The sequence below is a fragment of the Heptranchias perlo genome, chromosome 5 (genome assembly GCF_035084215.1).
Source record: "Heptranchias perlo isolate sHepPer1 chromosome 5, sHepPer1.hap1, whole genome shotgun sequence".
NCBI lineage: Eukaryota > Metazoa > Chordata > Chondrichthyes > Hexanchiformes > Hexanchidae > Heptranchias > Heptranchias perlo.
Window position 1 is genome coordinate 23,843,836 of NC_090329.1, and position 25,774 is coordinate 23,869,609.

Genomic DNA, 25,774 nt, shown 5'->3' on the forward strand with positions numbered 1-25,774 from the left:
TAAAGGAGTTGGGAGAAAGCCCAAACTTTAACAGGAACTTTTTGGACCGTCCCGAGTCGTGGTTACACAGTTCAACCTCTGGATTATACGGCAAAACTTGATTTCAACGCAGCGCCGAGTTAGGGTGGAGGGAAAGTGAGTAGAACAGATTTCTCATGGCTCAAGAGGAGCAAGAGAGGAAAATTCAAAAGAACATAGGCCACATTAATGCTGATAAAATAGTGAGAGATAAGAAAATGAGAGAGGTCGTAGGCTAAAAGAGGAGTGGGATCACTTATTTCACTGTAAGCTATGTCTGGCATTAAAGTGAAACCTCCTGTCTGAACTAATCCTGTAGTATAACTGAGTCTGATTCCAGTACAGAATGTGACCTGGAGTCTGTCCATCTGTTGTGCCCCCAAGGCAGGTCCTAACTCAAGTCTTGCACATGAGATTCTTGAGCCACTTAGAGTAGCTGAGATAGTTTCCCATTGCCTTCTTCACCATTTTTATCTTCAGATTATCTTCTCTTTGGGCTGCAAACAAGGATAAAGAGCCCCACCTACCCATTTTAGGATGGGGGGCCACCCACACCCATCGGGCCCAAGTCCCCCCTCCCCCGGTGGACACCCACGCAGTATTTAGAGCTAGAGCTCAGGTCTCTCACTCACTGTCTGGAGTGGGGCTCAAACCCAACTCTTCTGACTCAAAGGCATAAACATTACCCCTGAGTCACTCCATCTGGATGAAGTCCCTCACTGAATGTCACCCCAGTATTTAGAGACCATATTCTAGTCTCTACACTCTAGGGCTGTCTGAAGTGGGGCTTGAACCCGTGACCTCCTGACTAAGAGACAGGAATGCTACCACTAAACCAAAGGCACACTCCTTGACTTGGGAACACTGATTGATGATCTATTTTCTGTGTCTCAGTAAATAGCTCTTGTTTTATCCAACTGTGTGTAGCGCTCTATCCAAACTTGCCAATGTCCTGGGAGTCAGGATTTGTGAGAGGCTGACTATGAGGCCCTGAGGTTGCCTGTTATATGACAGAAGAAAAGCTAACCATTGTGATTAAATGTTTTCTAACTCTGCCATCTGCAGTGTTAAACATCCTCCGTTCCCAATCCCAGCATGAGTCGCATCTCCCGTCTACAGTCCCAATGCAGCAAGTCATGATCATCCAGTGCTGGAACTCGTGTTCATTCTCCATATTCTTCGTAGCCTGACCTCTCTCCCTTTCTCAAAAGCTTCAATAACATTTTGAATTTAAAAAAATACAATCTTCAAACATGCAAATTGTGATACTTATCAGGGTGCCAATCACCTCAGATAAAAAGGTTAAAATGACATTAAAAGTAAAAGATCCAATGAAAGGAATGTTATGAGTGTAAACATGATAATGTGAACAGGATATTACAGGCGACAAACCTGTTAACAACCACAGGAGCATTACCAAAAACAACAACAACTTGCATTTATATAGTGCCTTTAAGGAGCTTCACAGGAGTGTAATCAGACCTAAGGCGATATTAGGACAGGTGACCAAAAGCTTGGTCAAAGAGTTGGGTTTTAAGGACCGTCTTAAGGGAGGAGAGGGAGGTAGAGAAACGGAGCGGTTTAGGGAGGGATTTCCAGATCTTTGGGCCTAGGCAGCTGAAGGGCCTAGGCCCGCCAATGGTGGAGTGAAGGAAATCGGGAATGCACAAAAGGCCAGAATTGGACGAGTGTAGAGATCTCGGAGGGTTGTAGGGCTGGAGGAGGTTACAGTGATAGGGAGGGGAGCGAGACCGTGGAGGGATTTGAACACAAGGTTGGGAATTTTAAAATCGAGGCATTGGTGGACCGGGAACCAATGTAGGATCAGATAAAAGCACTTAATGGAGAGAGGTGCCATTGCTGATATATTATCGGTCAGTGTCTTCATCAGATATTTGGTTGAAATTTGAAACTGAAACAATCAATGAAACGAGATCTTCTCAGGAAATGCAGATGTGCTCAGGAAATGCAGATATGCAGAGGAAGTTACACGTTTTTATATAACAAACTTTATTTTGAGAAGCTACTCATACAAATGAACAAATTACAAATCCAAACAGGAAAGCAGTCAAGCAGTTATTAGTCGAGGTGTAATGATTTTTTTTAATAAAAACTTTTAAAAGGAAAAATCTTATGTTGGTTTCCATACTGATGCAGTAGTGCCACATAATCTTAGCAAAGCAGCATAGTGGTGTATAGCTGTATAGTAGTATATAAAAGTACTCTTTTATACATCAAGATCAGGGCAGTTATGAGAGGAGGGATAGCTAGACACATATGCACAAGGCATATCCTTTACCTTTCCTGGGAGTGTTGTTGGGTTGGATCAATTCTTGCACAGCTGGGAACAGGGATATTGTGTTCTCATTGTCTGCCTGGCATCAGTCAGTCCCTCACTCTGCAGGGATGTGTTGTGTTTATAAGAGGGAACTTATGCATGCTTCCAGAATGGAGGCCATTGTCATTTCCCATATTATGTGGCTCAGTCGGTGTCACTCTCACCTCTGAATCAGAAGGTCATGGGTTCAAGTCCCACTCCAGAGACTTGAGCACATAATCTAGACTGACATTCCCAGTTCAGTACTGAGGGAGCATTGCACCGTCGGAGTTGCTGTCTTTCGGATGACACGTTAAACCGAGGCCCTGTCTGCCCTCTCAGTTGGACGCAAAAAATCCCATGCCTCTATTTAAAGAAGAGCAGGGGAGTTCTCCCCGGTGTCCTGGCCAATATTTATCCCTCAACCAACATCACTAAAAAAAACACATTATCTGGTCATAATCTCATTGTGGGAACTTGCTGTGCGCAAATTGGCTGCCGCGTTTCCTACATTATAACAGTGACTACACTTCAAAAAAGTACTTCATTGGCTGTAAAGCACTTTGGGACGTCCTGTGGTTGTGAAAGGTGCTATAGAAATGCAAGATCTTTCTATTTTCTTCAAGGATCAGGTCACAGGCAAGGAACACCAAACAGGCGCTGAGTAAAATCAGCATGTGCTGTGTGAGCACTGCCTCACAGAGTGAATCAGTCAGCACTCCTACATCACCAACAGCCCTCTCCTTTTAAACAATGTAAGTATTTTTCCTGTATTTTCATATTAATTTTCTGATTTTTTTTCCGGCACACTCGACAGTGACAACAAGAAAAGTGTGATAAATTGTGGCAAAAGCGTAACCGTCACACCTGTTCTGGTTACACTGCTGTACCTGATTGACCCTGACAGAGGTCTTTAAGATTATGAAAGGGTTCGATAGGGTAGACATAGAGAAGATGTTTCCACTTGTGGGAGAGACCAAAACCAGGGGTCATAAACATAAGATAGTCACTGATAATTCCAATAAGGAATTCAGGAGAAACTTTTTTACCCAGAGAGTGGTTGGAATGTGGAACTCGCTACCACAAGGAGTAGTTGAGGTGAATAATATAGATGCATTTAAGGGGAAGCTGGATAAACACATGAGGGAAAAAGGAATAGAAGCATGTTGGGGTGCAAGAACTATAGAGTATTGATAATGGGGGACTTCAACTGTCCTAATATAGACTGGGATAGTAATAGTTTAAAGGGGAAGGAGGGGGAGGGATTTCTGAAGTGTGTTCAGGAGAACTTTCTTGATCAGTATGTTTTTGGCCCAACGAGGAAGGAGGCATTGCTGGATCTGGTTCTGGGGAATGAAGTGGGTCAAGTGGAGCAAGCGTCAGTAGGGGAACATTTAGGGAACAGTGATCATAGTATCAAAGTTTAGATTAGTTATGGAAAAGGACAAGGAGCAATCTAGAGTAAAAATATTTAATTGGAGGACGGCCAATTTCAGTGGGTTGAGAATGGATCTGGTCCGGGTAAATTGGAATGAAAGATTGGCAGGTAAAACTGTAATTGAACAATGGGCGGCCTTTAAAGAGGAGATGCACCAGCCACATAAATATTGTGGCTACAAGAGCAGGTCAGAGGCTGGGTATTCTGCGGCGAGTGACTCACCTCCTGACTCCCCAAAGCCTTTCCACCATCTACAAGGCACAAGTCAGGAGTGTGATGGAATACTCTCCACTTGCCTGGATGAGTGCAGCTCCAACAACACTCAAGAAGCTCGACACCATCCAGGACAAAGCAGCCCGCTTGATTGGCACCCCATCCACCACCCTAAACATTCACTCCCTTCACCACCGGCGCACTGTGGCTGCAGTGTGTACCACCCACAGGATGCACTGCAGCAACTCACCAAGGCTTCTTCGACAGCACCTCCCAAACCCCCTAGAAGGACAAGGGCAGCAGGCACATGGGAACAACACCACCTGCACGTTCCCCTCCAAGTCACACACTATCCCGACTTGGAAATATATCGCCGTTCCTTCATCGTCGCTGGGTCAAAATCCTGGAACTCCCTACCAAACAGGACTGTGGGAGAACCTTCACCACATGGACTGCAACAGTTCAAGAAGGCGGCTCACCACCACCTTCTCGAGGGCAATTAGGGATGGGCAATAAATGCCGGCCTTGCCAGCGACGCCCACATCCCATGAACGAATAAAAAAAATGGTTCGGGTACAGTTTAGGTAGATTCCCACGAGGGAGAAAGGTAGGGCAACCAAAGTTAGAGCTCCCTGGATGACAAAAGAGATGGAGAGTCAGATGAAGCAGAAAAAGGGGGCGTATGACAGACGTCAGGTTGATAATACAAGTGAGAACCAGGCTGAGTACAGAAAGTACAGAGGAGAAGTGAAAAAGGAAATAAGAGGGGCAAAGAGAGAATATGAGAATAGACAGATGGCTAAACTAAAAGGGAATCCAAAAGTCTTCTATAGGCATGTAAACAGGCAGTAAGTGGAGGGGTGGGGCCGATTAGGGACCAAAAATTAGATCTACTCACGAAGGCAGAGGGCATGGCCGAGGTACTAAATGAGTACTTTGCATCTGTCTTTACCAAGGAATAAGATGCTACCAAAGTCACAGTAAAAGAGGAGGTAGTTGAGATAATGGATGGGCTAAAAATTGATAGAGAGGAGGTACTAGAAAAGGCTGGTTGTACTTAAAGTAGATAAGTCACCCGGTCCAGATGGGATGCATCCTCGGTTGCTGAGGGAAGTAAGGGTGGAAATTTCAGAGGTGCTGGCCATAATCTTCCAAACATCTGTAGATACAGGGGTGGTGCCAGAGGACTGGAGAATTGCAAATTTTACACCTTTGTTCAAAAAAGGGTGTAAGGATAAACCCAGCAACTACAGGCCAGTTAGTTTAACCTCAGTGGTGGGGAAGCTTTTGGAAATGATAATCCAGGACAGAATTAATAGTCACTTGGACAAATATGGATTAATAAAGGAAAGCCAGCACGGATTTGTTAAAGGCAAATTGTGTTTAACTAACTTGATTGAGTTTTTTGATGAGGTAACAGGGGGGGTTGATGAGGGCAATGCGGTTGATGTTGTGTGAATAGACTTTCAAAAGGCGTTTGATTAGCGCTACATAATAGGCTTGTCAGCAAAATTGAAGCCCATGGAATAAAAGAGGCAGTGGCAGCATGGATACGAAATTGTCTAAGTGACAGGAAACAGAGAGTAATGGTGAACAGTTGTTTTTCAGACTGGAGGGAGGTATACAGTGGTGTTCCCCAGGGGTCGGTACTGGGACCATTGCTTTTCTTGATATATATTAATAACTTGGACTTGGGTGTACAGGGCACAAATTTCCAAATTTGCAGATGACACAAAATTTGGAAGTGTAGTAAATAGTAAGGAGGATAATGATAGACTTCAAGAGGACACAGACAGGCTGGTGGAATGGGTGGACTCGTGGCAGATTAAATTTAACACAGAGAAGTGTGAAGAGATACATTTAGGCAGGAAGAACGAGGAGAGGCAATATAAATTAAATGGTACAACTCTAAAAGGGGTTCAGGAACAGAGAGATCTGGGAGTATATGTGCACAAATCTTTGAAGGTGGCAGGGCAGGTTGACAAAGCGGTTAAAAAAGCATACGGGATCCTGGGCTTTATGAATAGAGGCATAGAGTACAAAAGCAAGGAAGTTATGTTGAATCTTTATAAAACTCTGATTTGGCCACAACTGGAGTATTGTGTCCAATTCTGGGCACCGCACTTTAGGAAGGATGTGAAGGCCTTAGAGAGGTTGCAGAAAAGATTTACTAGAATGATTCCAGGGATGAGGGACTTCAGCCACGTGGATAAACTGGAGAAGCTGGGGTTGTTCTCCTTAGAGCAGAGAAGGTTGAGAGGATATTTGATAGAGGTGTTCAAAATCATGATGGGTTTAAATAAAGTAAATAAAGGGAAATTGTTCCCATTGGCAGAAGGGTTGAGAACCAGAGGGCACAGATTTAAGATGATTAGCAAAAGATCCAAAGGTGACACAAGGAAAATTTTTTTTACGCAGAGTAGTAATGAACTGGAATGCACTGCCCGAGGGGGTGGTGGAAGCAGAGTCAATTATGGCTTTCAAAAAGGAATTGAATAAATACTTGAAGGGAAAAAATTTGAATAGGAGGAATATAAAATAATCTTTGGGGGGAATGGGGTTACAGGAGAGAGTGTCAGCAACAGGGACCGAATGTCCTCCTCCTGTGCTGTAATTTCTATCAGTCTATGAAAACTCTCCTTTATTGAGCCCAAACCCAGGGAGTAGTTTCGAAATGTTGGTGCTGAGCTGAATTTAGGACGATATGCCCTGTGAGAAGTGCCCCAAACACCAAGCCCACTGCCCTTTGTGCGCTCTCTCAGTTTGGTTCAGGTCAGTGTGTGTCAGCCGGTTTTGACGTGTGAAGTCCAAGCACAGATCGGCCCTGACTGAGGCTCCCAGTTCAGAGTTGTCTCCTTCACACAGAACCGGAGTCTAAACTGGAGTCCAATGAGATAGGGAGAGAAATCGGGCCTGCTAAAAGTGACATCAAATGTGGAGCCTGACCGCACCTCGTGCACTGCAGGGGGATTCTGGCTCTGGTTTCAGGGTGAATATTAGCAGGTTATAGGATTACTACTAGTTAAAGGATATCGGGGCATTACACCTATTACTACCAGTTATATACAGATTATCAATGAGTTATTGTATTACTGTTGGTTATGAGGGGAATCTGAGTGTTACCAATATTACTATTAGTTATCATTGCAATTTCAGTGAGTTACAATTAGTTAGCAAAACAAAAGCAAAATGCTGCGTTTGCTGGAAATCTGAAATAAAAACAGAAAATGCTGGAGAAGCTCAGCAGGTCAGGCAGCATCTGTGGAGAAAGAAACAGAGTTAACATTTCAGGTCGAAGACCTTTCGTCGGAACTCTGATGAACGTTGACTCTGTCACGTGGGACAAGGCTATGGAGGGATTTGAAAATGTGGACAGGGTTTTTAATATCAGTGCATTGGGGTAATTGGGAGCCAGTGTAGGTCGACAAGGATTGGGGTAATGGGTGAGCAGGACTTAGTGTGGGACAGGAGAGAGGCAACTGAGCTTTGGACAAGTTGGAGTTTAAGGCAGTTACTCTGAGGTTATCCCTTAGTCAGAAAATGGGATTTGCTTGAATTGGATTCTGTCAATGAACAGTGGGTCTGGGGCACTCTGTGCAAATGACATGGACTTGGCTCGTGTCTGTAGTGTTAGATTTTTAAAATAAATTATTATCTAATCAGCAACATCATACATGGGTGGTTTAGTCAGTGCTCAGGAAATCCACTCTAAGCTGATTGAAATGTAAATGTGACTTTAACTGCCTGTCGCTTTATCCTGTTTGTAGCTCGATGTGTCCCTCTGGTGGCAGAAATCAGAAATACACACAGCTGTTGGAGTGGAAGTTTTAGACCAGGTCAACTCAACTCCCAACTCTGGATCATCTTTGACTCCCATAGATTTTGAGCTTGGCTGCTGCAGTTTTTAGTGCTGTCAGCTCTAGTAGTCCTGTTTATTATTAAAGCGGTGGCTTTATTGGACTTTGCGCACAAGTTCCATGACAATATGTGGGAATTGTAAACAATTTTACAACACCAAGTTATAGTCCAGCAATTTTATTTTAAATTCACAAGCTTTCGGAGGCTTCCTCCTTCGTCAGGTAAATGTTCAGGAGCTCCTTGAAGCCTACGCATTTATACATCACAGAACAATACATGGTGTTTACAGACTGCCCCTGCAACTGCCCGTTGCCAAGGCAATCACCGTGTTCAGACAGAGAGGTGTCACCTGCAGAACCCCCGAATACACATTCAACAAAAAAACAAACAGGAAAAAAAAACAGAGAGAGGCAGAAACATCCGGAAGGCAGAGAAAGCCAGCAAATGACCCATTATATTAAAAACAGATAACATTTGTTCGCTGGTGGGGTAACGTGTAGCGTGACATGAACCCAAGATCCCGGTTGAGGCCGTCCTCATGGGTGCGGAACTTGGCTATCAATTTCTGCTCGACGATTTTGCGTTGTCGTGTGTCTCGAAGGCCGCCTTGGAGTACGCTTACCCGAAGGTCGGTGGATGAATGTCCATGACTGCTGAAGTGTTCCCCGACTGGGAGGGAACCCTCCTGTTTGGCGATTGTTGCGCGGTGTCCGTTCATCCGTTGTCGCAGCGTCTGCATGGTCTCGCCAATGTACCATGCTCTGGGGCATCCTTTCCTGCAACGTATGAGGTAGACAACGTTGGCCGAGTCACAGGAGTATGAACCATGCACCTGGTGGGTGGTGTCCTCTCGTGTGATGGTGGTATCTGTGTCGATGATCTGGCATGTCTTGCAGAGGTTACCGTGGCAGGGTTGTGTGGTGTCGTGGACGCTGTTCTCTTGAAAGCTAGGTAATTTGCTGCGAACGATGGTCTGTTTGAGGTTGGGTGGCTGTTTAAAGGCGAGTAGTGGAGGTGTGGGGATGGCCATAGCGAAGTGTTTGTCCTCATTGATGACATGTTGAAGGCTGCGGAGAACATGGCGTAGTTTCTCCGCTCCGGGGAAGTACTGGACGACAAAGGGTACTCTGTTGGTTGCGTCCCGTGTTGGTCTCCTGAGGAGGTCTATGCGATTTTTTGCTGTGGCCCGTCGGAACTGTCGATCGATGAGTCGAGCGTCATATCCCGTTCTTACTAGTTCATACTCCTGTGACTCGGCCAACGTTGTCTACCTCATACGTTGCAGGAAAGGATGCCCCAGAGCATGGTACATTGGCGAGACCATGCAGACGCTGCGACAACGGATGAACGGACACCGCGCAACAATCGCCAAACAGGAGGGTTCCCTCCCAGTCGGGGAACACTTCAGCAGTCATGGACATTCATCCACCGACCTTCGGGTAAGCGTACTCCAAGGCGGCCTTCGAGACACACGACAACGCAAAATCGTCGAGCAGAAATTGATAGCCAAGTTCCGCAACCGGGATCTTGGGTTCATGTCACGCTACACGTTACCCCACCAGCGAACAAATGTTATCTGTTTTTAATATAATGGGTCATTTGCTGGCTTTCTTTGCCTTCCGGATGTTTCTGCCTCTCTCTGTTTTTTTTTCCTGTTTGTTTTTTTGTTGAATGTGTATTCGGGGGTTCTGCAGGTGACACCTCTCTGTCTGAACACGGTGATTGCCTTGGCAACGGGCAGTTGCAGGGGCAGTCTGTAAACACCATGTATTGTTCTGTGATGTATAAATGCGTAGGCTTCAAGGAGCTCCTGAACATTTACCTGACGAAGGAGGAAGCCTCCGAAAGCTTGTGAATTTAAAATAAAATTGCTGGACTATAACTTGGTGTTGTAAAATTGTTTACAATTGTCAACCCCAGTCCATCACCGGCATCTCCACAATATGTGGAGAGACTAGAGATTTGGGGTTGTTCTCTTTAGAGCAGAGAAGGTTAAGAGGAGATTTGATAAAATTATGAAGAGTTGTGATAGAGTAAATAAGGAGAAACCATTTCCAGTGGCAGAAGGGTCGGTAACCAGAGGACACAGATTTAAGGTAATCGGCAAAAGAACCGGGGGGAGATGAGGAGAATTTTTTTTATGCAGAGAGTTGTTATGATCTGGAATTCACTGCCTGAAAGGGTGGTGGAAGTAGATTCAATAGTAACTTTCAAAGGGGAATTGGATAAATACTCGAAGGGGAAAAATTTGTAGGGTTTACGGGGAAAGGGCAGGGTATATATAGCATCATTCTATGATTCTGTAATGCACAAGGGCCATGGCACTGCAAATGTACTGAGAGTTGGTTTAGAGTTGATCACTAAATGGCCAGTATATCTATCTGTAACATATTAAAAATTTTGAGTCTGTGTGCACTTCCCTTCAGCTTTTACCATTATATATCCTGTGTCCACATTTATAATAGAAACTGCCCATATAAATTTGTCACACAGTAATTACACCTTCCTGCTGGTGGAGGCGCTGCAGCACCACTTCCTGGCCAAGTGTTGTATTCAGTGGTTACGGTGGGCTGGAGTGTGTCATTGTGGTTTTGACCACTTTGGGTAAAGGACAGTATTACTGCTGCTTCTTGTTTTTCCAGTCCCACTCTGTGGACATGCCGGCATCAGATTACCAGCTGCCGGCTCCAGATTACCACCGGACGGCACCCAGATTACCACCGGACGGCACCCAGATTACCACCAGGCGGCACCTGATTACCACCATACGGCATCTGATTACAACCGGACGGCACCCAGATTACCAGCACACGGCACCAGATTACTACCAGACAGCACCAGATTACCACTGCCGGTTGTGACAAGTAAAGCTTTGCCTTGGGAATTCTGAATTGCCTGTTCATAGAATGATACAGTACAGGAGGCCATTCAGCCCATTGTGCCTGTGCCGGCTCTTTGAAAGAGCTATCCAATTAGTCGCACTCCCCTGCTCTTTCTCCATTGCCCTGCAAATTCTTCATTGTTAAGTATATATCCAATTCCCTTTTGAAAGTTATTATTGAATCTGCTTCCACCGCCCTTTCATGTTGGTAAAATGTACTGAGCGATTGGGAGCGTTGGATTTTAAAAGGGCTGGAAGTGCTTGAAGAATTCGGAGCTGGTTTCTGGAAGTAGTTGTGAATGTGACCTTTGGCCTCAGGCCTTGGGACCCAAGTCCCTGGGGTCAGGTCAGGTCTTAGTTGGATGGGGCGCCGACAGCAGGGGTGGGGAGAGACCTAGGTGCAGTGGGGAGAAGAGGAGGGCAATGATTTAGAATGGTTTCCACAGCAGCGACCTGAGCAGATGCCTGATCACGTGACATTCTGACCACAGGATGCCTGATCATGCCTGATCATGCAGAGCTGCATTATTTAAAATAAATACTCAGCTGTATTTCAAATAATACAGGTTAAATACATAGAATCTACGGCACAGAAACAGGCCATTCAACCCAACAGGCCCATTCTGGTGTTTATGCTCCACACAAGCCTCCTTCCTCCCTTCTTCATCTAACCCTATCAGCATATCCTTCTATTCCTTTCATCTGCATGCATCACATAAAATGTCACGTGATCAGGCATCCTGTGGTCAGAATGTCACATGATCAGGCATCCTGTGGTCAGAATGTCACGTGATCAGGCATCGTGTGGTTATAATGTCACGAGATCAGGCATCGTGTGGTCAGAACATCACATGATCAGGCATCCTGTGGTCAGAATGTCACGAGATCAGGCATCATGTGGTCATAATGTCACGTGATCAGGCATCGTGTGGTCAGAACGACACGTGATCAGGCATCGTGTGGTCAGAACATCACGTGATCAGGCATCCTGTGGTCATAATGTCACGTGATCAGGCATCGTGTGGTCAGAACAACACGTGATCAGGCATCGTGTGGTCAGAACATCACATGATCAGGCATCCTGTGGTCATAATGTCACGTGATCAGGCATCGCGTGGTCAGAACGACACGTGATCAGGCATCATGTGGTCAGAACGACACGTGATCAGGCATCGTGTGGTCATGATGTCATGTGATCAAACCTCCAGGAATGTCTCCAACCAAAGTTGGCAACCCTACTCATAGCCCAAACCTGCTGGGTTTGAATTCTGGAAAGAATTTTAATATCTTTTGCAGAAAATCAAAATGAGACACATCTCTTTCGGGGCATGAGTCCAAGTATTGGCTGGGGAATTTTATTTTTCTCCTGTAAGTTTTTATTTTCAGTGTCTCCCTCTGATAACACATTAAAAAACAGAGCCTGGATTCAAGAAGCACATGGACCAACAGGACCAATAATGCTCGAGACATCTGTTCTAACAGTTCCACTCACTCTTGTTACACGTTGCACACTTGGCACTGGTGCAACACAACCTTTTGCACCACAGTGGTGTAAAAAGTCAAATTAATTATATGTTATTAACCATAAATTAATAATTTGGTAAAAGTCCACATTCCTATGACTGGTCCTCAGCTGACAGTGCAGTGGTATTTAAATATTATTTCATGCTAATCCACAGAAATGAATTCCAATGACAATCTTTAGATTATATAAAGCATTGATGAGACCATATGTGGTGTACTGTATTTATAAAACAAAACAGGAATAAATTTCTGTTTTCCTATCACGGAGTTTTGTACACGTGGCCCGTATATCCAGAATTTCAGCACACACCCTTTTCCCCCAACATTCCCCATCCTCTCAGTGTCAGCCGTGGCTCAATGGGTAGCTTTCTCGCCTCTGAGTCAGAAGGTTGTGGGTTTAAGTCCCACTCCAGAGACTTGAGCACATAATCTAGGCTGACATTCCCAGTGCTGTACTGTTGGAAGGGTCGTCTTTCAGATGGAACGTTAAACCGAGGCCCCATCTGCCCTCTCAGGTGGATGTAAAAGATCCCATGGCCACTATTCAAAGAAGAGCAGGGGAGTTCTCCTGGTGTCCAGGCCAATATTTATCTCTGAACCAACATCACTAAAAAAAAATAGATGATCTTGTCATTATCTGTATGCTGCATCAAACTGAGGGCAACTAGGGATGGCCAATGAATGCCGGTCTTGCCAGTGATGCTCACATCCCAAAAATGAATTTAAAAAAAAAGATGAATGTGTTTTAGTTAGCTGCATATAGTGACACCACAAGTCCCAGCCAGAATGGAGATGATTGGGTAATTCCCCCATCAATCACGCCTGGAGACCGCACTGCTGTAAGTGACTGGGATTGATTTTACACACATAATTTGTATTATGTAACTATCCTCCACTCACTGGAGAAATCACCCTGCTTTTATCAGGAGATGTTGCTGTAGTTTCAGTCATGAGTTCTGTTTGCTGTAGTTCGGAAAGACTCTTTTTAAATAGATTCTGTAGACCGTATGTTGTTTATATGGACTTCCAGAAGACATTCGATAAAGTCCCTCATAAGAGACTGTTAGCTAATGTTGAAGCTCATGGAATTGAGGGCAAATTATTGACCTGGTTAGGAGATTGGCTGAGCGGCAGGAGACAGAGAGTAGGGATAATGGGCAGGTAGCCAAAATTGGCAGGATATGACTAGTGGTGCCCCACAGGGATCTGTGTTGGGGCCTCAACTATTAATTGTATTTATTAACTACTTAGATGATGGGATAGAGGGCCACATATCCAAGTTTGCTGATGACACAAAGATAGGCAGCATTGTAAGCAGCGTAGGTGGAAGCATAAAATTACAGAGATATTAATAGATTAAGTGAATGGGCAAAACTGCGGCAAATGGATTTCAATGTGGGCAACTGTGAGGTCATCCACTTTGGATCTAAAAGGATAGATCAGAGTACTTTCTAAATGGTGAAAAGCTCGAAACTGTGGAGGTCCAAAGAGACTTGGGGTCCATGTACATAGATCATTAAAATGTCATGGACAGGTACAGAAAATAATCAAAAAGCCCTGGTTATACCACACCTGGAGGACTGTGTTCAGTTCTGGGCACCGCACCATAGGAAGGATATATTGGCCTTGGAGGGAGTGCAGTGTAGATTTACTAGAATGATACCTGGACTCCAAGGGTTAAATTATGAGGAGAGATTACACAAACTAGGGTTGCATTCCCTGGAACTTAGAAGATTAAGGGGTGATTTGAACGAAGTTTTCAAGATATTAAGGGGAACTGTTAGGGTAAATAGAGAGAAACTATTTCCACTGGTTGGGGATTCTAGGACTAGGGTACATGGCCTAAAAATTAGAGCCAGGACTTTCAGGAGTGAAGTTAGGAAACACTTCTACACGCAAAGGGTGGTAGAAGTTTGGAACGCTCCTCCACAAACGGCAGTTGATGCGAGCTCAACTGTTAATTTTAAATCTGAGATTGATAGATTTTTGTTAACCAAAGGTATTAAGGGATATGGGGCTAAGGCGGGTATATGGAGTTAGGTCACAGATCAGCCATGATCTCATTGAATGGCGGAACAGGTTCGAGGGGCTAAATGGCCACCTCCTGTTCCTATGTTGTAGTGCGCTGCTTAAATAGACTCTGTTTGCTGGGTAAATAGACTGTTTGCTGTGAGTCCGGCCTCCAACCATTGGCTGACACACTGGTGTCATTAGGCACACTGGGCCTATGGATGGGCACCCAGATGTTTAAACACATAAACCAGTTCCCACACCAGTTATAGGATCTCAATTGCAATTTTCGTGGAGAAATGGGTGGACATTGTCAGCATCTGTCACACCCACTTTCTTCAGGCATTGAGAGGTCTAACTAGCTGGAGGGTTCTCCGAAAAAATAGTTTTTTTTGGGGGTGTTTAAAAAAAAGATTATTGTGGGTTGAAGGAGTGCAGGAAAGTGCTCCTCCAGGTCCAGCAAAAATCTTCCGGCCCGTTCTCACCCACTTGATGTTAAATTCTGATCAACAATACAATGTCGCAGCACGAATTACAGAGAACACCATTAACAGACAATGTTGCCACCCTGATCAATTCAAACCTTAACCGGTGACAATGTGTTCCTCAGTGTTACAAGAAGAATTGTGGGCTGTTCAAACACCAGAACATTATCTGGAGAAACATATCATCTGTAACAAAATGTTTGCTTTGTCAGCACAAAAGTATTTGTTCCCAATATATATATGGCAGATAATGAAAACTGAAAAGTACGTCAAAATCTAATTTAATTTCTTCCCAGAAAAATCGGAGTCAAAATAGATTGGTTGTTTTATTTTTGTTTACAATATTTATTATATTTGGCTTTCTTTTTCCGCAGGGATTTACTTCTCAGGATCATTGTCCTTACAACAGTCTTGTTATCGGTTCCTCATGGAAACATGGGCACAGACACGTAGGCACCACAGGCCTTGCAATGTAAAATTTAAACCACATCGCAGCAAACACACTGCATAGTTAGCAGTCGTGGTCCAACTAACAGGCCTTCATGCTGAGTGATTGTTCAGCAAATGTGAACTAAAACAGCCTGTGATAAGGGTTGCCAACTCTGGTTGGACGTATTCTTGGAGGTTTCATCACATGACCTCCCGCCCCCAACCGTCCTGCCACTTCCCACTCTCCCGCCATTGGTCGCCCAACATTTCCATATTTGAAACGCCCTGCCCCCACACTCCCGCCATTGGTTGCGCGACATCTCCATCCTCGCGACGTCCCCCCTCCACATTCCTGCCATTGATCGCCCAACGTGTCCACATGTCCATCCTCGCGACGTCCCCCCTCCACATTCCTGCCATTGATCGCCCAACGTGTCCACATGTCCATCCTGGCGACGTCCCCCCTCCACATTCCTGCCATTGATCGCCCAACGTGTCCACATCTCCATCCTCGCGACGTCCCCCCTCCACATTCCTGCCATTGATCGCCCAACGTGTCCACATCTCCATCCTCGCGACGTCCCCCCTCCACATTCCTGCCATTGATCGCCCAACGTGTCCACATCTCCATCCTCGCGACGTCCCCCCTCCACATTCCTGCCATTGATCGCCCAACGTGTCCACATCTCCATCCTCGCGACGTCCCCCCTCCACATTCCTGCCATTGATCGCCCAACGTGTCCACATCTCCATCCTCGCGACGTCCCCCCTCCACATTCCTGCCATTGATCGCCCAACGTGTCCACATCTCCATCCTCGCGACGTCCCCCCTCCACATTCCTGCCATTGATCGCCCAACGTGTCCACATCTCCATCCTCGCGACGTCCCCCCTCCACATTCCTGCCATTGATCGCCCAACGTGTCCACATCTCCATCCTCGCGACGTCCCCCCTCCACATTCCTGCCATTGATCGCCCAACGTGTCCACATGTCCATCCTCGCGACGTCCCCCCTCCACATTCCTGCCATTGATCGCCCAACGTGTCCACATGTCCATCCTCGCGACGTCCCCCCTCCACATTCCTGCCATTGATCGCCCAACGTGTCCACATCTCCATCCTCGCGACGTCCCCCCTCCACATTCCTGCCATTGATCGCCCAACGTGTCCACATGTCCATCCTGGCGACGCCCCCCCCCCAGGCTCCTGCTATTGGTCCTAGTCACGTTGGTCCTGGTCACGTCCGTCCTGGCAACCCCCCCCCCCCACCCCAACCACCCAACCACCCCACTATTGGTGGCCAGACACATCCATCCTGGTAACATCCCGCCTTCCCACAGCCTTTGGAAAGCGAACAGACTCTTCGTTACCTGATTGACTGACAAATCAAAATTCACCCAAACAATCTTTATTCCCATCTCCAGTATTTTTATAATAAGTAAACGTATTGAAACAAAGTTAAAAAAAGCACCATTTATTTTATAGTCTCTACGATTTTCTCTCCCGGGTGTTTTTTGATCCCAGCAGTGTCCTGGAGATTAATCTTTAATTCCTGGAGACTCCAGGACAATCCTGGAGGGTTGGGAACCCCTCGTCTGTGTGAAAATTGATTCAGGCAGGCACAAGGTCCCCACCAGATTCTCCTCTGCCAGTCGCCCGGTTTTGAGATGAGTTGGAAATCCCTCCCACTTCGATTGTACAGCTGGGCTGCACTTCAAACGTGGCTTAAATCAGAGCAAAAATTAGACAATGAGCAGCAACAAAAAAAAACAAATTCAAAATAAGACTTTCCCTGGTTATGGATTTCTGGGAGAACCCTGTTCCTCTCCACATATCCAGGATTGTCCTGGAATCTCCAGGAATTGAAGATTGATCTCCAGGATGCTGCTGGGAGCAAAAACTCAGGAGAAAAATCATAGAGTAGAGGCGTTAAACAAAATTGTGCACTTTTCATTTTCTTTTATTAGTTGTAAAAATATTAGAGATGGGGGAAAAGAGGCTGCTTTCCGATTGGCCGCGAGAAGGCAATGCGCCCGGAAGATGGACCAATCGCGGTGGGAGGCCGGGGTCATGTGATGAAACCTCCAGGACTATGGCCAACCAGAGTTGGCAACCCCTACACATAACACATAATGTGGAATAGAAAACGCTAGAAATACACAGCAGCATTTTAAGGAGAAATGTCATGTGAATGTTTTGGGTGCAGACCCTCCATCAGAAGACCCCTCACAACGGAATAACCTACAGTTTGGGCTCACACGTGAAGACTGGTCACTCGAGTGACCCACTAGAGGGCGACTGGTGTCCATGGGATTATACAGCTGAATCAGTAAGAGCCTTAAAGGCAGAAAAATCTGATAAAGAAAACAGCATATACAAGGATGAGACCTAAAAACTACTCATTTGATCTTCCCTTGCCATTTCTTTTCCCCTTGAATTTAAAATTCTCATCCTTGTTTTCAAATCTCTCCACGGCCTCTGTAACTTCCTCCAGTCCTACAACCCTCTGAGATCTCTGTGCTCCTCCAATTCTGGCTTATTGCGTATCCCCGATTTTCATCGCTCCACCATTGGCGGCCGTGCCTTCAGCTGCCTAGGCCCTAAGCTCTGGAATTCCCTCCCTAAACCTCTCCGACTCTCTACCTCTCTCTCCTCCTTTGTGATGCTCCTTAAACACTACCTCTTTCACCAAGCTTTTGGTCACCTGTCCTAATAGCTCCTTATGTGGCTCGGTGTCAATTTTTGTCTGATAACGCTCCTGTGAAGTCCCTTGGAATGTTTTTCTGCATTAAAGGTGCTGTATAAATGCAAGTTGTTGGTGGGTTAGATTCAATCATGTCGGCGTGTTCTACAAATCACATCAGTCTGCAGTTACGAAGGATGAATTGAAAAATTGAAGAGCCAGTGAGCTGCATAGGAAGGAGCTTCAGAGCAAACCGCTACTAATCCCAACAAACCATAAACCCATCTTAGAGAGGCACTGAGCCAAGCAGTTATGAAGGTTGAGCCAGAACAAGCCAGGATGCAGGAAGATGAGAATAATCAGGAAAGGAGGGGTGACCTGATAGAGGTCTTTAAGATTATAAAGGGGTTTGATGGGGGGGGGGGGAATAGAGATGTTTCCATTTGTGGTGGGGGGGGTCCAAAACTGGGGGCCATAGATATAAGATAGTCACTAATAAATCCAATAGGGAATTCAGGAGAATCTTCTTTACCCAGAGAGTGGTGAGAATGTGGAACTCGCTACCACAAGGAGTAGTTGTGGCGAATCACATAGATGCATTTAAGGGGAAGCTAGATAAACACATGAGGGAGAAAGGAATGGAAGGTTATGCTGATAGGATGAGATGAAGTAGGGAAGGAGGAGACGGGTGCAGCATAAACACCAGCATGGTGTTTCTGTGATGTTAATTCTATGTAATTCTACATAATGTGAATGTGAGAGGCCACTCCTGCTGAAAGGAGCGAGAGAGAAAGAGAGAGAGAGAGAGTGTGTAGAGGGCGATGGCGCTGACTGGAGAAAAGTTGTGGTAGCTACGACCTGGAGTAAGCAGTGCAACGATGGATAGGTTGTGATCTTCCAAAATTCCTTAGATTCTAGAACGGTCCCAATGGATTGGAAGGTAGTAAATGTGACCCCGTTATTCAAGAAAGGAGGGAAGAGAGAAAACAGGGAACTGCAGGCCGGTTAGCCTGACATCAGTCGTCGGGAAAATGCTGGAATCCATTATTAAGATAAAGTGGTAACAGGGCACTTAGAAAATCAAGATTAGGCAGAGTCAACATGGTTTTATGAAAGGGAAATAGTGTTTGACAAATGTATTAGAGTTTTTTGAGGATGTAACTAGCAGGGTAGATAAAGGGGAACCAGTGGATGTAGTATATTTGAATTTTCAAAAGGCATTCGATAAGGTGCCACATAAAAGGTTGCTACACAAGATAAGGGCTCATGGGGTTGGAGGTAATATATCAGCATGGATAGAGGATTGGTTAACGGACAGAAAACCGAGAGTAGGAATAAACGGGTCATTTTCAGGTTGGCAGGTTGTAACTAGTGGGGTGCCGTAGGGATCGGTGCTTGGGCCTCAGCTATTTACAATCTATATTAATGACTTACATGAAGGAACCGAGTGTAATGTACCCAAGTTTACTGATGATATAAAACTAGGTGGTAGATATAAAACTAGAAAGTAAGCTGTGAAGTGGACACAAAGAGTCAACAAAGGGATATAGACAGGTTAAGTGAGTGGGCAAGAAGGTGGCAGATGGAGTATAATGTGTGGAAATGTGAGGTTATTCACTTTGGTAGGAAGAATAGAAAAACAGAATATTTTTTAAATGTTGAGAAACTATTAAATGTTGGTGTTCAGAGAGATCTAGGTGTCCTTGTACAAGAAACACAAAAAGTTAGAGCATGCAGGTACATCAAGCAATTAGGAAGGCAAAAGACGCGTTGGCCTTTATTGCAAGGGGGTTGGAGTACTAGAGTAAGGAAGTCTTACTACAATTGTACAGGGCTTTGGTGAGACCTCACCTGGACTACTGTGCACAGTTTTGGTCTCCTTATCTAAGGAAGGATATACTTGCATTAGAGGCGGTGCAACAAAGGTTCACTAGATTGATTCCTGGGATGAGAGGGTTGTCCTACGAGGAAAGATTGAGTAGAATGGGTCTATATTCTCTCGAGTTTAGAAGAATGAGAGGTGATCTCGTTGAAACATATAAGATTCTGAGGGGGCTTGACAGGGTAGATGTTGAGGGGTTGTTTCCCCTGGCTGGAGAGTCTAGAACTAGGGGACATAAATCTCAGGATAAGGGGTCAGCCATTTAAGACTAAGATGAGGAGGAATTTCTTCACTGAGGGTGGTGAATCTTTGGAATTCTCTACCCCAGAGGGCTGTGGATCTGAGTCATTGAGTATATTCAAGATTGAGACTGATAGATTTTTGCACTCTAAGGGAATCAAGGGATACGGGGATCGGACAGGAAAGTGGAGTTGAGGTTGAAGATTAGCCAAGATCTTATTGAATGGCAGAGCAGGCTCGAGGGACAGTATGGCCTATTCCTGCTCCTATTTCTTATGTTCAACTGTTTATAGGGAAACGCGAGACAGGAAGAGTAAGAACAGGGTCAGGTTCGTTGTTTTGTCGCCACAGCTGGAGTCGCTCACAGCAGCAGTAATTACATGGAAAAGCAAGTCTAGCTGGAAGTGAACCATGGTACAATGATTGAAGCAAGGCAATCGCCATCAACTGTTTCAAAAGAAAGGAAAAACCAATGAGTAAAGTCCATCAGAATGTAGTGTAGCTATGACTGGGGTGTGAATTGATGATTTGCTGCATCATTACACAACAGATTACAACAGAACTGCAGCCAGAGAGACTAAACTATTCTACTGAGTGTTCAGGAATATTTATATCTTACTATTTTTAAATTGAATGAAGCCTAAACAAAAATGCAGGGTCAATGTGTTTTTGGAACAGAGTATGGGAAATGTCCGTTTTACAACTTAGAATAGTTCAGACGTACTTAGTGACTCAGCAATCTCTATCTCATCGAACCTCATTAGCATTCCAGCTCCGGAGCATGTTGTACCATCTGTTTTTTTTTTGTTCAGCCCCCCTGACCCTGTTCCGCCATTCAATTAGATCATGGCTGGTCTAACTCCATCGACCCGCCTTGGTTCTGTAACCTTTAATACCCTTTGCCTAACAAAAATCTTTCAATCTCAGTTTTGAAATTTTTAATTGACCCCCAGCCTCAACAGCTTTTTGGGGGAGAGAGTTCCAGATTTCCACTACCCTTTGTGTGAAGAAGGGCTTCCTGACATCACCCCTGAACGGCCTAGCTCTAATTTTAAGATTATGCCCCCTTGTTCTGGACTCCCCCACCAGAGGAAATAGTTTCTATCTATCCTATCAAATCCTTTAATCATCTGAAACACCTCAATTCGATGACCCCATAATCTTCTAAACTCGACGGAATACAAGCCTGGTCTGTGCAAACTGACTTCATAATGTAACTCTTTTAGAATATCCAGGGAGATAGGAAAATTGTGCCAATCATTCAAAAATCCATACAATGGAATAAACCAGTTCTTTCATATTAATGGGACAATTGAATAAACCAATCTCATCACTTGTATAAATAAAATCAGTAATTTAAACTTTGCTACGTTACTCACCCTATCGGAGTATCTTAACCTGAGATGGCTTCTCATGTGTTGCCCACATCTGTCACGTTCTTGTTGTGAAATTACCTGGAAAATCGTTCTTCATTCTCTGGTAGTGAGTGACGACAATGTTTTACACCTGTAACGCAATACTGCTGCAAAGCGCCTACTATGTTGGGGGGGGTGGGGGTTTAGAAGGGAGCACAGGGGAAGGAACGTGAACAGAAAATTCCGACTCCAGTAGGATACCGGCCAGCTGACGAGGCCTTCCTTGCTCTTGTTACTGCGGCAAAATGTCAGTCACCGCTTATTCTGTGTATTCACCACCACACCCATCTCTGATCAGTGCCATTACTCCAAACTGGTCCAGCACCAGAAGTTCACTCACCAGTCTGGATCTTGTCCCTGCTGCCACTACCTATTATGCAGACCGGCCTGAGTTCACAGGGTCAGGTGGAAGTCCCTTAATTAATGTCCCAATGGCAGGGCCACTAGGGGCCTTAAGGATACCTGTCTTGCCCCAGAGACCGCATAGAGCTGCACATTGCGGGTTCTTGGGGGGGCTGCATTTTCTTTAAGGATCCAGGCGATGATCCATAGAATAGAATAATACAGCACAGAAGGAGGCCATTCGGCCCATCATGCCTGTGCCAGCTCAGGCCGTGCATTCCAGATCATAACAACTTGCTGCATAAAAAAAATTCTCCTCATCTCCCCCCTGGTTCTTTCTTCTTAAATCTGTGTCCTCTGGTTACCAACCCTCCTGCCAGTGGAAAGAGTTTCTCCTTATTTACATTATTCAAAATCCTTCATGATCTTGAACACCTCTATCAAATCTCCTCTTAATCTTCTCTGCTCTAAGGAGAACAATCCCAGCTTCTCCAGTCTCTCCACACAACTGAAGTATCTCATCCCTGTCACCATTCTAGTAAATCTTTTCTGCACGCTCTCCAAGGCCTTGACATCCTTCCTAAAGTGTGGTGCCCGGAACTGAACACAATACTCCAGCTGAGGCCTAACCAGTGATTTATAAAGGTTTAGCATAACTTCCTTGCTTTTGTACTCTATGCCCCTATTTATAAAGCCCAGGATCCCATATGCTTTTTTTTTTAAAAACAGCTTTATCGACTTGTCCTGCCACCTTCAAAGATTTGTGTACATACACCCCCAGGTCTCTCTGTTCCTGTACCCACTTTAAAATTGTACCATCTCGACCTGGAACTCTCAGTAACTCTACAAGCTTCTTCAACAGCAGCTCCCTGCCCCATGACCTCCACCATCTAGAAGGTCAACAACAACAGTATTATGGGAACACCATCACTTCCAAGTTTCACAGGATTATGACTTCAACATATACCACCGTTTCTTATTCATCCCTGGGTCAAAATCCTGGAACTCCCGACCTAACAGCACTGTGGGAGAACTTTCACCACACGGACTGCAGCGGTTCAAGAAGGCGGCTCACCACCACCTTCTCAAGGGCAATTAGGGATGGGCAATAAATACCGGCCTTGCCACCGACGCCCACAACCCATGAAGAAACAAGAAAAGAATTCTGGCCATTTGGTGGGGGGGGGGGGGGGGAAGGAAGAGAGTTATGGAATGTGCCAAAGTACTCCAGCTTGATTCGGCTCCTATAACAGAGTAGAGAGAAAAATCGCAAGAGGAAAACAATAAATATGTACAAAAAAATTCTATTTTATTTGATATATTTTGAAAAGCTGTACAGAGCATAACATAATACCTGATGTGTTGGTTTCATTCATGGTGAAGTACAGTACAGTGAAGCACCATAAAGTTAGAACTAAACATCACTTGCAGTACAATTTAGTGAACTGTAAGAAAACATATTTACAGTTGTAAAACTTTTTATAAAAAGTGAATAAAGATCCAAATAAAAAAAAGTAATTTAAAAATCATGACTAAAAACTTTTCTTTAAAAAAAATGTTATTTTAAAAATTAAAAGGATTTTTCACGACATAATTTGACTTCATGGAAGAGGTTTTGACTCTTAACGGGAACTCCCTGAAACACTCGGCAGGTGGCCAGGCTCTTAGTTTCTTTCCACACAGCTCACGCCCACCGATGCATCGGGACAGCGACAGGACCGGCCCACAGGTGTAGCCAGGCATAGATGAGTGCAGCCTCCATTATTTACAGTGCAGTGGTTCTGTCCTATTAAAATGAAGACAAACAGATATTATAAAAACTGTGCTATGTCTGTATCGTCACCAAACAATAACTTGCATTTATATAGAGCCTTTAACACAGTAAAACGTCCCAAAGCGCTTCCCAGGAGCGATTATCAAACAGAAATTGACACCGAGCCACATAAGGAGATATTAGGTCAGGTGACCAAAAGCTTGATCAAAGAGGTAAGGTTTTAAGGAGCGTCTTAAAGGAGGAGAGAGAGGTAGAGATGTGGAGAGGTTTAGGGAGGGAATTTCAGAGCTTGGGGCCTAGGCAGCTGAAGGCACGACCGCCATTGGTGGGACAATAAAAATCGGGGATGTGCAAGAGGCCAGAATTGGAGGAGCGCAGAGATCTCGGAGGGTTGTAGGGCCAGAGGAGGTTACAGAGACAAGCAGGGGCGAGGTCATGGAGGGATTTGGAAACAAGGGCGAGAATTTTTAAAATCGAGGCGTTGCAGGACTGGGAGCCAGTGTGGGTCAGCGAGCACAGGGGCGATGGGTGAACGGGACTTAGGACATAAGATATAGGAGCAGGAGTAGGCCAATCGGCCCCTCGAGCCTGCTCCGCCATTCAATAAGTGGTGCAAGTTAGGATACGGGCAACGATTCCACTTTCACAGACGAACAGTCTCCTAGAAGTCTGGATCACAACATAACCCAGTGCGAGTCTGTAGCACAGGCAGCAGTGACTCCAATCTCAAGCTGCCCCAAACAGCACTCCTTCAATACCAGCTCCTGAGAAGCAAAGACCCAATTTAACCTGCTCAATCATCTAGCTGCTGTGCACATTCAAAAGATCCAGGACTGCAACGGAGCTGATTCAGTGCACAGCAGAGTCAGCATTACCTGGGGGACACTGCGAGTAAGCTGTAGTTATTCCATAGAGACGGGACCGTTTGGGTGGCTGCTGTTCATCGCTCTCTCGTCCAAGGACACGATCCACGGCAACGACAGCCTCCCTTCATGGACACAACAGTTAAGACACAGTTAAAAGCTTTACAGACAAGAGTTCAGCTGAAGTTGTCACCAGATTTATTTAGCACATCGGCATCAACATGCGATAGGAATAATTACAATACACTTGTATTCTTAGAATTCTTAGCACAGGAGGCCGCCTTTCGGCCCATCTTGCCTGTGCTGGCTCTTTGAAAGAACTATCTAATTAGTCCCACTCCCCCGCTCTTTCCCCTTAACCTTGCAAATTTTTCCTTTGCAAGTATTTATCCAATTCCCTTCTGAAAGTTATTATTGAATCTGCTTCCACCACCCTTTCAGGCAGTGTATTCCGGATCATAGCAACTCGCTGCATAAAAAAATTCTCCTCATCTCGCCTCTGGTTCATTTTGCCAATTACCTGACATCTTTGTCCTCTGGTTATTGACCCTTCTGCCAGTGGAAATAGTTTCTCCCTATTTAGTCTATCAAAACCTCCCATAATTTTGAACACCTCTATTAAATCTCCCTTTAACCTTCTCTGCTCTAAGGAAAACAACCCCAGATTCTCTTAATTCATCATTTCAAGTTCCTTCCACCAGTGTCAACCACGAGCCCTTCATCCATGAAGCTTGCAACGATCTCTCCAGACACTATAAGGATGTAAGTTAAATTGCCCGACTTAAGTCCCGGTAGATGTTGAGCAAAGGTTTCACAGATGCACCACTGCTCTTTACTGTAACCCCAAGAACAACAATGGGACAGTTAGCACACACCATTGTCCCTTAGCTCTAGGGCCCAGTAACAAAGTGACCCCTTAAAAATAAATTAGGTTTCATTTCTTAAAATCTTTACTGCGGATACAAAAAATTCCCAATTTCAGTTGGCTGCAAAAACCGGGTCAAAAGTTTATCTTACAAATAAAAAACAAAAATTATTGGCAATATTTATTCACGCAGCTGAAACACAAAGAGAAAGAAACATTTGTACAATTGTTAATGTGGCACAAGATTTAAATTAGGAAACAATGTAGATTCCAACATGATGGGATTTCCCCTACATGGTGCATTTACTCCAAATCGCTTTATGGGAATAGGTTCAGTCCATCAGCTAATCTCATTTAAAACGTGCCACAGCCTTGGTGTACAAGATAAAATAAGGCATGCCAGATACAGCTTGTCCCAATTAAACAAGTTAGAGAGGATTGGGGGTCACAATTTTAAGTTGTACAAGGCCAGATCGAGGTTAGATGTCGGAGGTGGTTCTTTTCCCAGAGAATAGTGAACCTCTGGAACAGGCTGCC

The 25,774-nt window shown here is 44.9% G+C and overlaps 1 protein-coding gene across 1 annotated transcript in view; it reads right to left on the reverse strand.

Moving 5' to 3' along the window:
• Positions 1-23,019: 23,019 nt before the first annotated feature.
• Positions 23,020-25,774, reverse strand: part of nid1a (nidogen 1a) — an 85,949-nt gene continuing 83,194 nt past the window's right edge. The window contains exons 19-20 of the mRNA XM_067984134.1: positions 24,385-24,497; positions 23,020-23,521 (exon numbers count right to left, since the gene is read on the reverse strand). Coding sequence (XP_067840235.1) covers positions 23,400-23,521; positions 24,385-24,497 — 235 coding nt within the window. The 3' untranslated portion in view covers positions 23,020-23,399. The remainder of the gene's footprint in view (positions 23,522-24,384; positions 24,498-25,774) is intronic.